At 41.0% G+C, this 14,065-nt stretch overlaps 2 protein-coding genes across 3 annotated transcripts in view; one reads left to right on the plus strand and one right to left on the minus strand.

Moving 5' to 3' along the window:
- The window catches only part of TAF1A (TATA-box binding protein associated factor, RNA polymerase I subunit A), a 471,716-nt gene that overhangs the window by 289,739 nt on the left and 167,912 nt on the right, over window positions 1-14,065 (minus strand). The gene's annotated exons all lie outside the window — the stretch shown is intronic.
- POGK (pogo transposable element derived with KRAB domain) lies at window positions 1,182-2,513 on the plus strand. The gene has a single exon (XM_075863764.1). The coding sequence runs from the start codon at window positions 1,182-1,184 to the stop codon at window positions 2,511-2,513; it is 1,332 nt and encodes a 443-aa protein (XP_075719879.1).

Below are 14,065 nucleotides of genomic sequence, written 5' to 3' on the forward strand. Positions count from 1 at the left end.
TGTTAGTCACGTCACTTATCAGTTAGTGTCAATCCGTCACTGTCAGTCTCGTCACTTGTTAGTTAGTGTCAGTCAGTTAGTGTCAATCCGTCACTGTCAGTCTCGTCACTTGTCAGTTAGTCAGCGTTCGTGTCAGTTAGTAAGTGGTACTAAGTGTTATAAAAAAAACAAAACCCCAAAAAAACTATTTGTGTTTAGTTTTGTGAAAAAAACAAAAAAATCTAAAAAAAAAATCTTACCGTATATATCGGCGTACAAGACGACGTTTTAAAACCTTAAAAAAATGTCAAAAGTAGGGGGTCGTCTTATATGCCGGATATTGTCTTATACACAGGTTGTGTGTTACCTTGTGAGCCTGCAGTCCGGTACACAGGCTCCCGGGATGCACGGAATCCGCCACGGATCTGAGGGAAGCCGGTATTAGCCGCCAGGGAACATCTCTGTAAGATCCTGTAAGCCTCCGTAGATCTCTCTGGCCCGCCCTTTCCTCTCATTCCCTGCCTCTCAGATCTCGCGCGATGAAGCAGCCTATCTTCGCATGCGCGAGTTCAAAGAGACAGAGAGTCCTGGGTCCTGCCGCCGGTGGATGAGTATGGTACTACAGTATACAATGGCCATAGTGAAGCGCTCCTGCACGAAAGGGGGACGACGACATTTGGGTTTGAAGACAGCTAATAATGGAGTCGGGAAGGTTTTAGTATTGATACAGGGTATATGGAGGGGCAATGATGCGCTACTGCTATGAAGCGCTCACACATGCTTGGGGGGTGGGGTTTGCAGTGTTAAGAGGGGTATAAGGGCAGGCCAGATGGATGCACTAATGCTCCAAAGTGCTATTACAGTACCGTAGTTACAGTATAAGAAAGAGGGCTGGGCAAGCAGGGAGAGCTGACCAATCTAAACAGGATTTGTACAACAAGCACTCCAATCACTGGTATGGCACTGTACATACCGTACCATAGCTTGCAGTGATTGGCTGGTTGTTGTACAAATCCTGTTTAGATTGGTCAGCTCTCCCTGCTTGCCCAGCCCTCTTTCTTATACTGTAACTACAGTAATAGCACTGGGTACACCACATACAGTAATATTACAGTACCAGTATTTCTGTGCCTGTTCACACAGTAGCAACAGTACGGTACATACAGTACAGTATAAAAATGTCCAACAGTCAAACCCCCATCATGGCTCAACAAGCAAGAAGAAAGAAATATGAAGCCAGTTTCAAACTTAAAGTTATAAATTTTGCCAGGGAGCATAATAACTGTGCTGCTGCAAGACAGTATGGAGTAACAGAAAAGATGGTTCGGGACTGGAAAGTAAATGAAAAAGCATTAAACAATATGCCAAGGGGTAAGTGTGCATTAAGAAAAGGCACCCCACACTGGCCAGAACTCGAAAAACATGTAGCAGATATGGTGAATAAGCATCGCCAAAACGGTTATGTAGTGACACGAAATCAAATACGCCTGTTTGCACTTCAGTGGGCCAAATCTAACCCAGATCAGAGCAACAGATTTAAGGCCACTGCATCCTGGTGTACTAGATTCATGACAAGGCATAATCTGGTACTGAGGCAAAAGACGAAAATTGCCCAAAAATTACCTGCAGACCTTGATAACAAAATAAATAGTTTCCATCGATACATAATAAAACAGCGCACTAAACACAACTATCCGTTAAGTAGTATTGGAAACATGGATGAAACTCCAATGAATTTTGATATGGTTGGAAATAAAACTGTCCATCAAAAAGGTGAAAAAACAATTTTAATTAAAACAACAGGGCATGAGAAGTCCAGTTTTACAGTGGTATTAGCATGCACAGCTGATGGCGCCAAACTGAGACCAATGATCATTTTTAAAAGAAAAACAATGCCAAAACTCAAGTTCCCTCCTGGTTGTTTTGTGCATGTGAATGAAAAAGGCTGGATGGATGAAGAAGGGGTAAAGCTATGGCTTGAGAATGTGTGGAGCAGGCGACCAGGTGGACTAATTCAAAAATCTAGTCTACTAGTGTGGGATATGTTCAGGGCTCATTTAACTCCTAGCACAAAGCAGAGGCTTGCAAGATTAAACACCCATGCTGCAGTTATTCCTGCAGGATTAACATCGCTGGTACAGCCGCTGGATGTGTGCTTAAACAAGCCATTTAAGGATCGCATTCGAGAACTTTGGAATGAATGGATGGTTAGCGGCGAAAAGTCATTCACAAAAGGAGGAAACATGCGTGCTCCACAGCTGGATGTTTTGTGCCAGTTTGTCATTAAAGCCTGGAATGATATTGATGAAGAAACAGTCATCAAGTCTTTCAAGAAGTGCGGCATATCGAATTCATTAGATGGTATGGAGGACGACTACTTGTGGCAAGATGAAGAGGAAGTAGAGGAAGCTGAAAGCGCACCATCTGACACGGAATTCGATCCATACGATGACTGCCTTACGAATGTATCACAAGATGTCATTGATGTAATTATGATATCAGATGACGAACAGGAGGATTTTGAAGGCTTTTAAAGGGAAACTGTCACGCCAGCAAGACCTGTTAAAATACCGCAGCTTACAGTTATGATCACCAGGGACTTGTCCGGCACTTACTTTCTTATTTGTTTTGCAAAGTTTTAGCTTTACCGTACATGTTTGAAACAGCCTTATGTTTATAAGTGACAGTTTTGCTGCTAAATACAGTACATGTATGTCATACGCATTTGAATTAAAATTATCATGTTGAAATTAAATCTGACTTTTTTTCATTTGGGAGAGGGGTAGTCTTATATGGCGAGTATATCTTAAATTCTATATTTTAAGGGTAAAAGTTGGGGGTCGTCTTATACGCCGCCATATACGGTAGTGTTTCAGCGTAAGTTAGTGTTTTAGTGTGAAAAAAATAAATAAAATCTTTGTTATACAACGTAACGTTGTTACAGCTACGTGTGTATAAACTACATATATACACACACAAATTAATAAAATGGCTGCGAAGCGTCACACCGCTGAAGAGGCGTATGCCATGATCGCATCCGATACGGACTCAGCGAGTGGTGAGGAACCAGAGTTCTTTCTCTCGTCCTCCTCCTCTAGTGACAGCGATGAACCTCCTCGTAGTCGCAGGAGGGTTAGTGCCCAAGTTCTGCCTGACCCTAAAACTGCCGTTCTGCCTGACCCTGGTACTGCCAGCAGTGATTGGTCACCCCCAACCAATTACACACCCCAAATCCCAGAATTTACTGCTGCAGCAGGAATTAATGTGCAGACGGAAGGACTGCCTGTAATTGAATATTTCAAATTGTTCTTTACCGACAATTTGATAGAGCTTATGGTGGACCAAACAAACATCTACGCCCACCAATTTATAGCCGAACACCCAAACTCATTTTATGCCCAGCCCAATCGTTGGCAACCAACTAATTGTGCAGAAATGCAAAAATATTGGGGGTTAGTTCTCAACATGGGTCTCACTAAAAAGCCCAAAGTAAGATCCTACTGGTCTACGGACATTTTATATCATTGTCCGTTGTACCGCAATACAATGACCAGACCCCGCTTTAAGGCCCTCCAAAAATTTCTGCACTTCAGTGACAACTCCCTATCCCCCCCCCCCAGTATGACCCCAATTTCGACAGACTTTTTAAAATTAGGCCCCTCCTAAACTTTTTTTCCCGAAAGTTTCCTGAAATCTACACCCCCGACAAAGAGATTTCAGTTGATGAACCCCTGGTGCACTTTAAGGGTAGGCTGAAGTTTCGCCAATATTTGCCCAATAAGCGCGCCAGGTACGGGATCAAGGTCTACAAGCTGTGTGAGTCTGAGACCGGATACACATATGCTTTCCGGATCTATGAGGGGAAGGACAGGACAATACAGCCCCCAAATTGTCCCCCCGTCCTGTGTAACAAAACTAAAAACCCTCATTATACCCCTAGATGAATACCTAATACTATAACATATGTGTATGATCTGCACAATTTTTTAGGCCTATGCTTGTGTCTAAAAATCATCCAAGTAAAAATAAGGCCTCAAAATCCTTGTGGTGCTTCTTCACTTCCAGGCACTGCTATGTGTCCAGACAACATATTTAGACCACTTTGGGGGTATTTCTAAAGTCAGAAGAAATACCCCAATAAATATTGAGGCACTTTACTTCACTTATATGTTGTGTCTGAAAAATCTGCCAAAAAAAATGGGGCATTTGAAAAAAATGTAACATTTTATTTTGCAAGCCAGAAAAACTATGGGGGTCATAAAAGTGATCACAACCCTACATAAATTCTTTGAGGGGTGCAGTTTCCAAAATGGGGTCACTTCACTGTACTGGAGCTCTGCAAACAGAACATGACACCTGAAGACCATTCCAGCAAAATCTGTGCTACAAATTGCGCTCCTCCATTTCTGAGCCCTGCCGTGGGTCCTAACTGTAGTTTATAATCACATATGGGGCATTACCGTAATCTGAAGAAATTGCTTTACAAATGTTGTGGTGCTTTTTCTCTGTCATTCCTTGTAAAAAATAAAAAATTCTATGTTTTTTCCGAAAAAAAGTAGATTTTCATCTTCAGTCTATTTCCACTAAATTCTGCAAAAAAAACTGTGGGGTCAAAATGCTAACTATACCACTAGAAAAATTCCTAAAGCTAGTGATTTAGAATCCTTACACCACAAACACTTTAAGAACATGTACCTACTAAGGTTAGTTCGTGTTGTAAAGTGCGTAATGGTATCCGCGAGGATTGTACATGCAAGGATACGCAAGGAAGGAGCAATTGTGTGGGGTTTACACGATACTGTGCTCCAAACACACAACAAACAAATGCGCATCATTTAATATAATCACAACCAGAGTGGACATTTGTGACACACTTTAACACACCATAAAGTAGTCCCAAATATGCAGGCAAAAATCCACCTAAAATGTACATACACAGTTAACATAAGGCAATACAGGTATAGTGTTGAAATACATACAATCACCACATTGAAACACAGTGTCACGTTATTAACTGCAGCACATACGCCGTGAGTTCTGAGTGTGCAAAATGACATCTGTACATCTTGCAAACAACATGCATGCTTCCAAAGCGTTGCAAACATTGGATACATTGCATTGTGGCAGGTAAATTGGAATAACGTATAGGAATACACGCACATGTAAGGAACACATTACCTAACATTAATAAAATTGTCTAGACACACGTTTGCTCTAGTATACAGTCTGCAGCTTTACCCAAACAGTTTTAGCCCTAAAAACATGGATACTCCAAAACAAACTGCATTATTGCAGTGAACGCTTATCAGGGCATCCACATCGATGTGCATCCTGTTGTACGCTCTGGGTGGCATGTTGAACGTCCTGCTTCTTCCCTTTTTAAACACCTTGCTTCACCCCTAAACTGGCCTTTCAAAATGGCTGGTTAGGCAACACCCCTTACGCTCCAAATGTGTGCCAAACGCCTGGAAACTCTTTTTTCCAACTTCCATTGACTTCAATGGGATTTCGCTCCATTAAATATGCCTGAAGAAGTGCCCTGCACTTCTTTTTACGAGGCGTAATTTTACACGCCGTAATTGCAGAACGACGCGTAAAATTACGCCTCGTGGGAACAGTACACCGTAAAACCCATTGAAAGTAATGGACAGATGTTTGCCGACGTATTGGAGCCGTCTTTTCAGGCGTAATTCGAGGCGTAAAACGCCTCCATTACGTCTGAAAATAGGTCGTGTGAACCCAGCCTTATGGTGTAATTTCAAATGTTTGGGTATTGTTTTTAATTTAGAAAGATCATCTTCAACCTCTGCAATGATGATGCCCAGTTCATGTTCCCTAACCCTTCTGCGTAACTCGCGAGATGTTAAGCCAAGATATATCAGGTTACATGGACAGGTGGCAAAGTATATTACCCCTATAGTATTGCAGGAAACGCGATGAGTGATTTAATATTCTTTATTGTGATTAGAGTAACAAAAGATAGCGGCTGTGTCGATGTTAGAACAGACAACACATCTAGCACAGGATCTACAGCCCCATTTTGGCCCTCTTGATCCGAACAGCCTCTCGGCTTTGCCGATAGTGGCTTTGTACCAATGTATTACGCAGATTTTTTGCTCTGCGATACGTGATCGGCGGTCTATTGGGTAGATATATATGTATAGTAGGTTCACTTGTAAGTATGTCCCAGGACTTACTTAAAACCTTGGGCATTCCCTGTGATCTAGAATTAAAATGAGCAATGAACCTTAACTAAATGTCGTTCTCCTTTGATTTTGAGGATAGCAGGTCACTTCCTCTGGAGTTCTTAGTTCTTTCGTAGCCCTTCCGTATCCATCTTTCTTGATATTACCTCTCTTTGAAACGAGATCTTATTTCCAGAGTTTCAAAGAATTCCTCCATGTGCATAGTTTCAGAAATTGGCCAATGATGATACTTTGTATAAGTTTCTTGTGGTGCGATGAGTATGCATGTAATAATGAATTAACAACTGTGTCTTTTCTCTGTAGATCCTAATGAATGATCCGATCTCATCCACCTAAAAATTTATATCCGAGAAGTCAATGTTTGTCTTACTCCACTTATGTGTGAGTCTGATATTCTTCCCATTGGTGCTCAAAGACTCCATGAAAGTGGTTAATTCTTCCACCAATCCCTGTCATATCATGATGATATCATCAATGTATCTGCCCCAAAATTAGACCTTGTCAATCAATGGCAGAGGATCGGTTAGGAGGATATGTCTCTCCCACAGGCACAGGAACTGGTTGGCATATGAGGGCGCACATGTAGCTCCCATAGCTGTGCCTTGGAGCTGTAAGTAGACCGGAATACAAAAAGTGTTGAGTGGGAACAAACTGAAGTAATGTAATCACAAACTCACACATTTCGGCCTCCAAATTGGATGTGTAAAAAGAACTTTGCCGCTTCCAAGTCGTCGACATGTCTAATGTACAGTATGTATATAATTATTAGACATCACACGTTACCAGGATCATATTGGGTTCTAGTGGGATGCCATCAATTTTCTGTAATATATCAATCAAGTCCTTAATGTATGAAGGTAATGTTTCTACTATAGTGAAAAAATGTTGAGAAAATCCTCAGCACATGCAAGTTGAAAATTAAAAAAAGAGCTTTATTAGGACATACGTTTAAAAGTCCAAGATACAGGTAGGGCGTGTTACCACGAACGCGTCTCAAACAAAGTGTTCTTACTACTAGCAAGTGTTTCTACTGACGGTTGCAAAATGTGGTCAATGAACTTACATGCTAGTTCACTTAAATTGTTATTCCCGGAAATTATAGGACGACCTGGTGGTAAAGTTGCATGTTTGTGGATCTTCGGTACCTGCTCACTAAACACAGACTTGCGGAAACAGCAATCTTTTATATGGAAAATGCAGTAAAGAGGCGGCTTTTTTTTGTGCTCCTATCGTCCAAAGAAAGTTGACTCCACAGAGTTGTAATGACCAAGGCAGCAAGGAAACTGATAAGCCCAACCAATCAGTGACAAGCATGGAATCCCTTCCTCAGGTATAACCGTCTGGCGTGGAGAATGGGTCATGCAGAATAGAAGTAAATAGTGACTCTACATCTCTACTCGCAACCCATGGATCCAGACAAATTTCCTTTCTTTAGCACATCTATAGGTTCTCTAACTAAATGAATGAGACTTCTAAGAATATAGTCAATATAGGATTTTACTGCAAGTTATGCATTGTTGTCCATTAATACCATATTGCCACCCTTATCAAAAAGTTTAATGACCATTGATTTATCCTCTACTAGGTATGCTGTGACAACTCCTGAGTAACAACCTGAACAACAATACTGATATTACTATCAGTATGAGCAGTAATCAGTATTAATGAAACATATGAACAATTGCTATCAAACTACTAAATTGTTAAAAAATAAAATTGCAACAAAAATGTTTACAACTAACAGTCTATAAATAAATTCACACAACCAGTAAAATATTGTCCTCAGAAAGCTTCAAACAGCATTAAAACCATGACCTCAGGTAATATCTTAAGAAAATCAGACTCAGCAGGTTTGACAATTTTATATAGTTAATAAATTAAAGTTGTTAAAATCACTTTATTCCTAATTTCCTTTATTTGGAGATATTCTAAGTGTCTTTTTTTTCAGGAAAGTTGCTTTAATATTGATAAATAAAATTAAAATGATTACTCAAAGCCTTCTCAAGTTTCAGCACACAGTTTTGACCTTAACATTATTCATTAGTGTCCAAAACGACAACATTTCCACCCTTATCAGAAAGTTTCATGACTATTTATTTATATCTACAAGACTTACTACTGACTGCATCTCGGAGGTGAGGTTGGATAATGAGCTAAGCTGTGACATCCCATAGCCCTTTAAAAATAACTTTGTCTTGATGTCAAATATAGAATTAAAATGTCTAAATTTATGTAAATGCTCAACAGGATATATACAAATTCGAAGCGGTTAGAAGATCAGAGAATTATCAGGTGTCTTCCAACCGGCACGGGAAGAGGTTAGCATACATGAGTTCACATGGTCTTCCCATCACAGTACCCAAGGTGTTGGAAGGAATTGGAATAAAAAAGTAATTTTGGGTGAACACTAATTGAAAAATGTACCAATAAAAGTACCAATTGTGGCTAAGAGACCCACTGTGGTCAGAATGATTGAAGATGGCAGAAGATTGGTGAGGAAGATATGTCTCTCCCACAGGCCCAGGTTGGCATATGAGGGCGCACATGCAGCTCCCATAGCTGTGCCCTGGAGCTGTAAGTAGACCGGAATACAAAAAAGTTGAGTGAGAACAAATTGAAGTAATGTAATCACAAACTCACACATTTTGTCCTCCAAATTGGATGTGTAAAAAGAACTTTGCCGCTTCCAAGCCGTCTACATGTCTAATGTATGTATATAATTATTCGACATCACACGTTACCAGGATCATATTGGGTTCTAGTTGGATGCCATCAATTTTCTGTAAAATATCAATCAAGTCCTTGATGTATAAAGGTAATGTTTTTACTATAGTGAAAAAAATTTGAGAAAATCCTCAGCACGTCCAATTTGAAAATGTTAAAAAAGAGCTTTATTAGGACATACGTTTAAAAGTCCAGAAGGACACAGGTAGGGCATGTTACCGCTAACGCATTTCAAACAGTGTTCTTACTCATAGCAAGTGTTTCTTAAATGCTAGTTCACTTAAATTGTTGTTCCCTGAAATGATAGGACGACCTGGTGGTAAAGTTGCTTGTTTGTGGATCTTTGGTACCTGCTCACTAAACACAGACTTGCGGAAACAGCAACATTTTATATGGTAAATGCAGTAAAAAGGAGTTTTTTGTGTGCTCCTATCGTCCAAAGAAAGTTGACTCCAGAGTTGTAATGTGCAAGGTTGCAAGGAAACTGATAAGCCCTACCAATCAGTGACAAGCATGGAATCCCTTCCTCAGGTATAACCGTCTGGCATGGAGAATGGGTCATGCAGAATAGAAGTATATAGTGACTCCACATCTCTACTCGCAACCCATGGATCCAGACAAATTTCCTTTCTTGAGCCCATCTATAGGAGCACTAACTAAATGAATGAGACTGCTGGCAAACGTTCTGAGAATATAGTCAATATAAAATTTTACTCAAAGTTATGCATTGTTGCCTATTATAACCATATTGCCACCCTTATCAAAAAGTTTAATGGCCATTGATTTATCCTCTACTAGGTATGCTGTGACAACTCCTGAGTAACAACCTGAACAACAATATTGATATTACTATCAGTATGAGCCGTAATCAGTATTAATGAAACATATGAACAATTGCTATCAAACTACTAAATTGTTAAAAAATAAAATATTAACAAAAATGTTTACAACAGTCTATAAATAAATTCACGCAACCAGTAAAATATTGTCCTCCGATAAATAGCTTCTTTGTCAGTCTCATCCCCATATGGACTTTGTGTAGGCCAAAAAAAGTGAATTTTCTTTTTAAACATTAACCCCTTAAGGAAGCAGCCTTGTTTTGGCCTTAAGACTCAGACAGAGCCCATTTTTCAAATCTGACATATTTCAGTTTATGTGGTAATAACGTCGGAATGCTTAAACCTAGCCAAGCGATTCTGAGTTTGTTTTCTCGTGACACATTGGGCTTTATGTTAGTGGTAAAATTTGGATGATATATTCAGTGTTTATTGGTGAAAAATTGCAAAATTTAGAGAACATTTATAAAAAATAGCATTTTTCAGAATTTAAATGCATCTGCTTGTAAAACAGACGGTTATACCACCCAAAATAGTTACTAGTTCACATTTCCCATATGTCTACTTTAGATTGGCATCGTTTTTTGAACATTCTTTTATTCTTCTTGGACGTTACAAGGTTTAGAACATAAACCGCAATTTCTCATATTTTTAAGAAAATTTCAAAAGCCTTTTTTTAAGGTACCTGTTCAGCTGTATTAGAAACCCCCATAAAACACCCCATTTTAAAAACTAGACCCCTCAAAGTATTCAAAACAGCATTTAGACAGTTTTTTAGTCCTTCAGGCGTTTCACAGGAATTAAAGCAAAGTGGAGGTGAAATGTACAAATTTCATTTTTCTTGCTGAATTTCTATTTTTTTCTGTAACAGAAAGTTTTACAAGAGAAATACTACTAAGTATGTATTGTCCAGATTCTGCAGTTTTTAGAAATGTCCCACATGTGACTCTAGTGTTCTCGTGGACTAAAACACAAGCCCTAGAAGCAAAGAAGCACCTAGCGCATTTTGAGACCACTTTTTTATTAGAATATATTTTAGGCAGAATGCCAGGTTTGAAGAGGTGTTGAGGTATCAAAGCAATGGAAACCCACCAGAAGTGACCCCATTTTGGAAACTACACCCCTCAAGGAATTCATTTATGGTTATCATTTTGACGGCACAGTTTTTTCACAGCACCTATTTGAATTGGGCTGTGAAATTTTAAAAAATGAAATTTTTTCCAATAAGATGTAATTTTTTATCAAAATTTCTTATTTTCACAGGGAACAAAATACCCCATTTTGTTGTCCAATTTGTCCTTAGTGCGGCAATACCCCATTTGTGGTGATAAACTGCCGTTTAGGCCCATGGCAGGGCTCAGACGGAAAGGACCACCATTTGGCCTACTGGAGCTTTTCTGGTGCTAAGTCATGTATGCAGAAGCCCCTGAGGTACGAGTACAGTTGAAACCCCCGAGAAGTGACCACATTTTAAAAACTACACCCCTTAAGACATTCATCTAGAGGTGTAGTGAGCATTTTGACCCCACAGGTACTGTGTAAAAGATAATGCGCAGCAGATGGTGCAGAGTGAGATTTGCAATTTTCTATATATATATATGGCATGTCAGTGTCCGATATAGTGTGCCCAGCATGCGCCACCGGAGATGTACACCCCATAAGCTGTAATGTGGGTTCTCCCGGGTACGGCAATACCCTACATGTGGCTGCTATCAGCTGCCTGGGCACACGGCAGGGCTCAGAAGGGAAAGATGAGGGGGATAAGCTGTGCGGAGTGCATCAGGGTTAATTAAAAATTAAGGGATGTATGATAAATTCAAAAACAATCTTTCATACAGAGCCCTGGTTTTTCGGGACACGTGTCACATTGGTATATTGTTTCCCTCCTTATCCCCCTCTTTCAGCAGACTGCACCTCTTTTGACTTTTTCCCTTCTTGCCAGTTTGGGGAACTTCTCCTGGAAAGTGTTGCCCTGGTACGATGCATGTGGCCTCGCTTCCAGAAGTACTGGGTGCCCCCTCTTCTTGGTCCCTAAAGATTAGGTTCTTGATAACCACCTCTTGAAATTCCTGGAAAGTTCCCCTCTGGCCTGCACATCGATGTAGCACGTACGCATTGTACAATGCCATCTGTATGATGTGAACGGCCAGCTTCTTATACCACACCCTCGATTTCCGCATGGCGCTGTAGGGCTTCAGGACTTGATCTGACAAGTCCACCCCTCCCATGTACCTATTGTAGTCCAGGATGCAGTCTGGTTTGGGGGTCTCTGTACTGGTACCTCATACAGGTACATGGGTACTGGTGTGGCCATGTATTATTGTCAATACAAGGACATCTCTCTTGTACTTGACACACAATATGTTGCTGCTAGAATGTGCCCTGCTCTCACCCCTTCTTGTTTGCCCAAGCAGAGTCTTAGGGAGGCCTCTCAGATTTCTTCTAGCAGTGCCGCATGCCGCAGGACTTCTGGAAGCGAGGCACTTGAAGAGTGGGACGCTGGTATAACAATTATCCAGGTAGAGGTGGTAACCCTGGTCCAGCAGTGGGTGCACCAAATCCCACACAATTTTTGCATTAATTCTCAGTAAGGGGGGGCATTCTGGAGGCTGAATACTGCTGTCCTTCCCTTCATATATCCTAAATTTATATGTATACCCTGATGCACTCTCACAGCTTATACATCTTCACGCCATTCCTTGCCCTCTTACTCGGCAGGTACTGGCGGAATTGAAGCCTCCCTTTAAAATGTACCAGGGACTCATCAATAAAAATACAATTCTCGGGAGTGTATGCTTGGGCAAACCGGGCACTGAAATGGTCTAATAGGGGTCTCAGTTTGTACAAACGGTCAAAACTGGGGTCATCTCGGGGTGGGCACTGCTCATCAGCATAATATAGGAAGCGAAGAATTGCCTCATAACGCATCCTGGACATGGCCATACGGTACATCGGGGTGTGGTATAAGATGTCTGTGCTCCAGTAGGTCCTAATGGATGGCTTTTTCAGAATCCCCATGTTCAAATGAAGTCCCAAGAACTTGCCCAACTCTGCTGCATCTACAGGGGTCCACCTGTGTGATTGGGCATAAAATGATGTGTGGTTCTTAGTAATATACTGTTGGGCATATAAATTAGTCTGGGAGACCATAAGATCTATAAAGTCATCAGTGAAGAAGAACTTGAAAAAGTCCATTTCACTGAGCTCTGCCGTATTAAATTTTATCCCTGAGCTGCCCGTGTACTCTGGGATTTGGGGCTCATAATTGTCTGGTGTGGGGGTCCAAATGGGGTCATTTCGCTCGGGGGCTTCAACTGCAGTGGTGGTCCTGGTGCGTTTCCTAGGGGGTTCCTCTTCTTCATCACTGGATGAGGAGGTGGATAAGTAAAACAGAGTCTCACCACCCGACGACTCTGTGTCGGAGGCAAGAAATGAATATGCCTCTTCGGCACTAAATGTCCGTTGGGACATGTTTGCTTCCTTCCTTAACTTGGAACAATAGGCTGCTACCTAAACCAGCCAAAAATATTGATGTTTTTATAGAACGAGTGGGCTTCCCTGACATTAAACCTGACTAGGGCGAGGGTTCCTAACACTAAACCTAACTAGATTTTATTTGAACTTCCCTGGGACTAAATCTAACTACGGCGACTATTCCCTGACACTAAACCCAACTAGATTATTCCGAGCTTCCCGAACACTAAACCTAACTACGTTGACGGGTACCTGACACTAAACCTATCTAGATTATTCCGAGCTTCCCTGACGCTAAACTTAACTACGGTGATGGACCACTAATGCTAGATCTAACTACGGTGATGGATTACTGACGCTAAATTCCCTGACGCTATACCTAACTACGCTTTCTGACGGTTCCCTGACACTAACTAACCCTAATACTAAACTAACCAGTTAAATTGTCTAAATTAAGTTTTTTGTTTTTTTTTTACATTTTTAGATTTTTTGGGGTTTTATATGTTTTATAAAGAAAAAAAATAATCCCCAGGGACCAAGAAATTGGTCCTGAAGCCTAAGAAGTGGTCAGTGATAGGAGATCACTGACCAAAACATGGGGGGAACACAAAGAGGAAGGGTACAGGACTGGGTAGTGGATTGGGGAGGTGGGAAGCAGAAAAAAGTTGTTTTTTAACTTCTTATTTCACTTTTTCTCTTCTTTCTCACAACCGCTCTGAACGTCAGGGCGGATGTGAGGTCAGGGAGAGGAAGTGAAGCGACTGATCGCCACTATTGGACAGTTACTCACTAACTGACCAATAGTGGCGATCGTGGAGGCGGGACCATCGCGGCAGGTCCCGGCGT

Source organism: Rhinoderma darwinii, chromosome 4 (assembly GCF_050947455.1).
Source record: "Rhinoderma darwinii isolate aRhiDar2 chromosome 4, aRhiDar2.hap1, whole genome shotgun sequence".
In the NCBI taxonomy this organism is placed as follows: Eukaryota; Metazoa; Chordata; class Amphibia; order Anura; family Rhinodermatidae; genus Rhinoderma; species Rhinoderma darwinii.

What these genes read in the sequence shown, in the direction of transcription:
- POGK (XM_075863764.1), top strand. Translation starts at nt 1,182, where the DNA reads ATGGCTCAACAAGCAAGAAGAAAGAAATATGAAGCCAGTTTCAAACTT.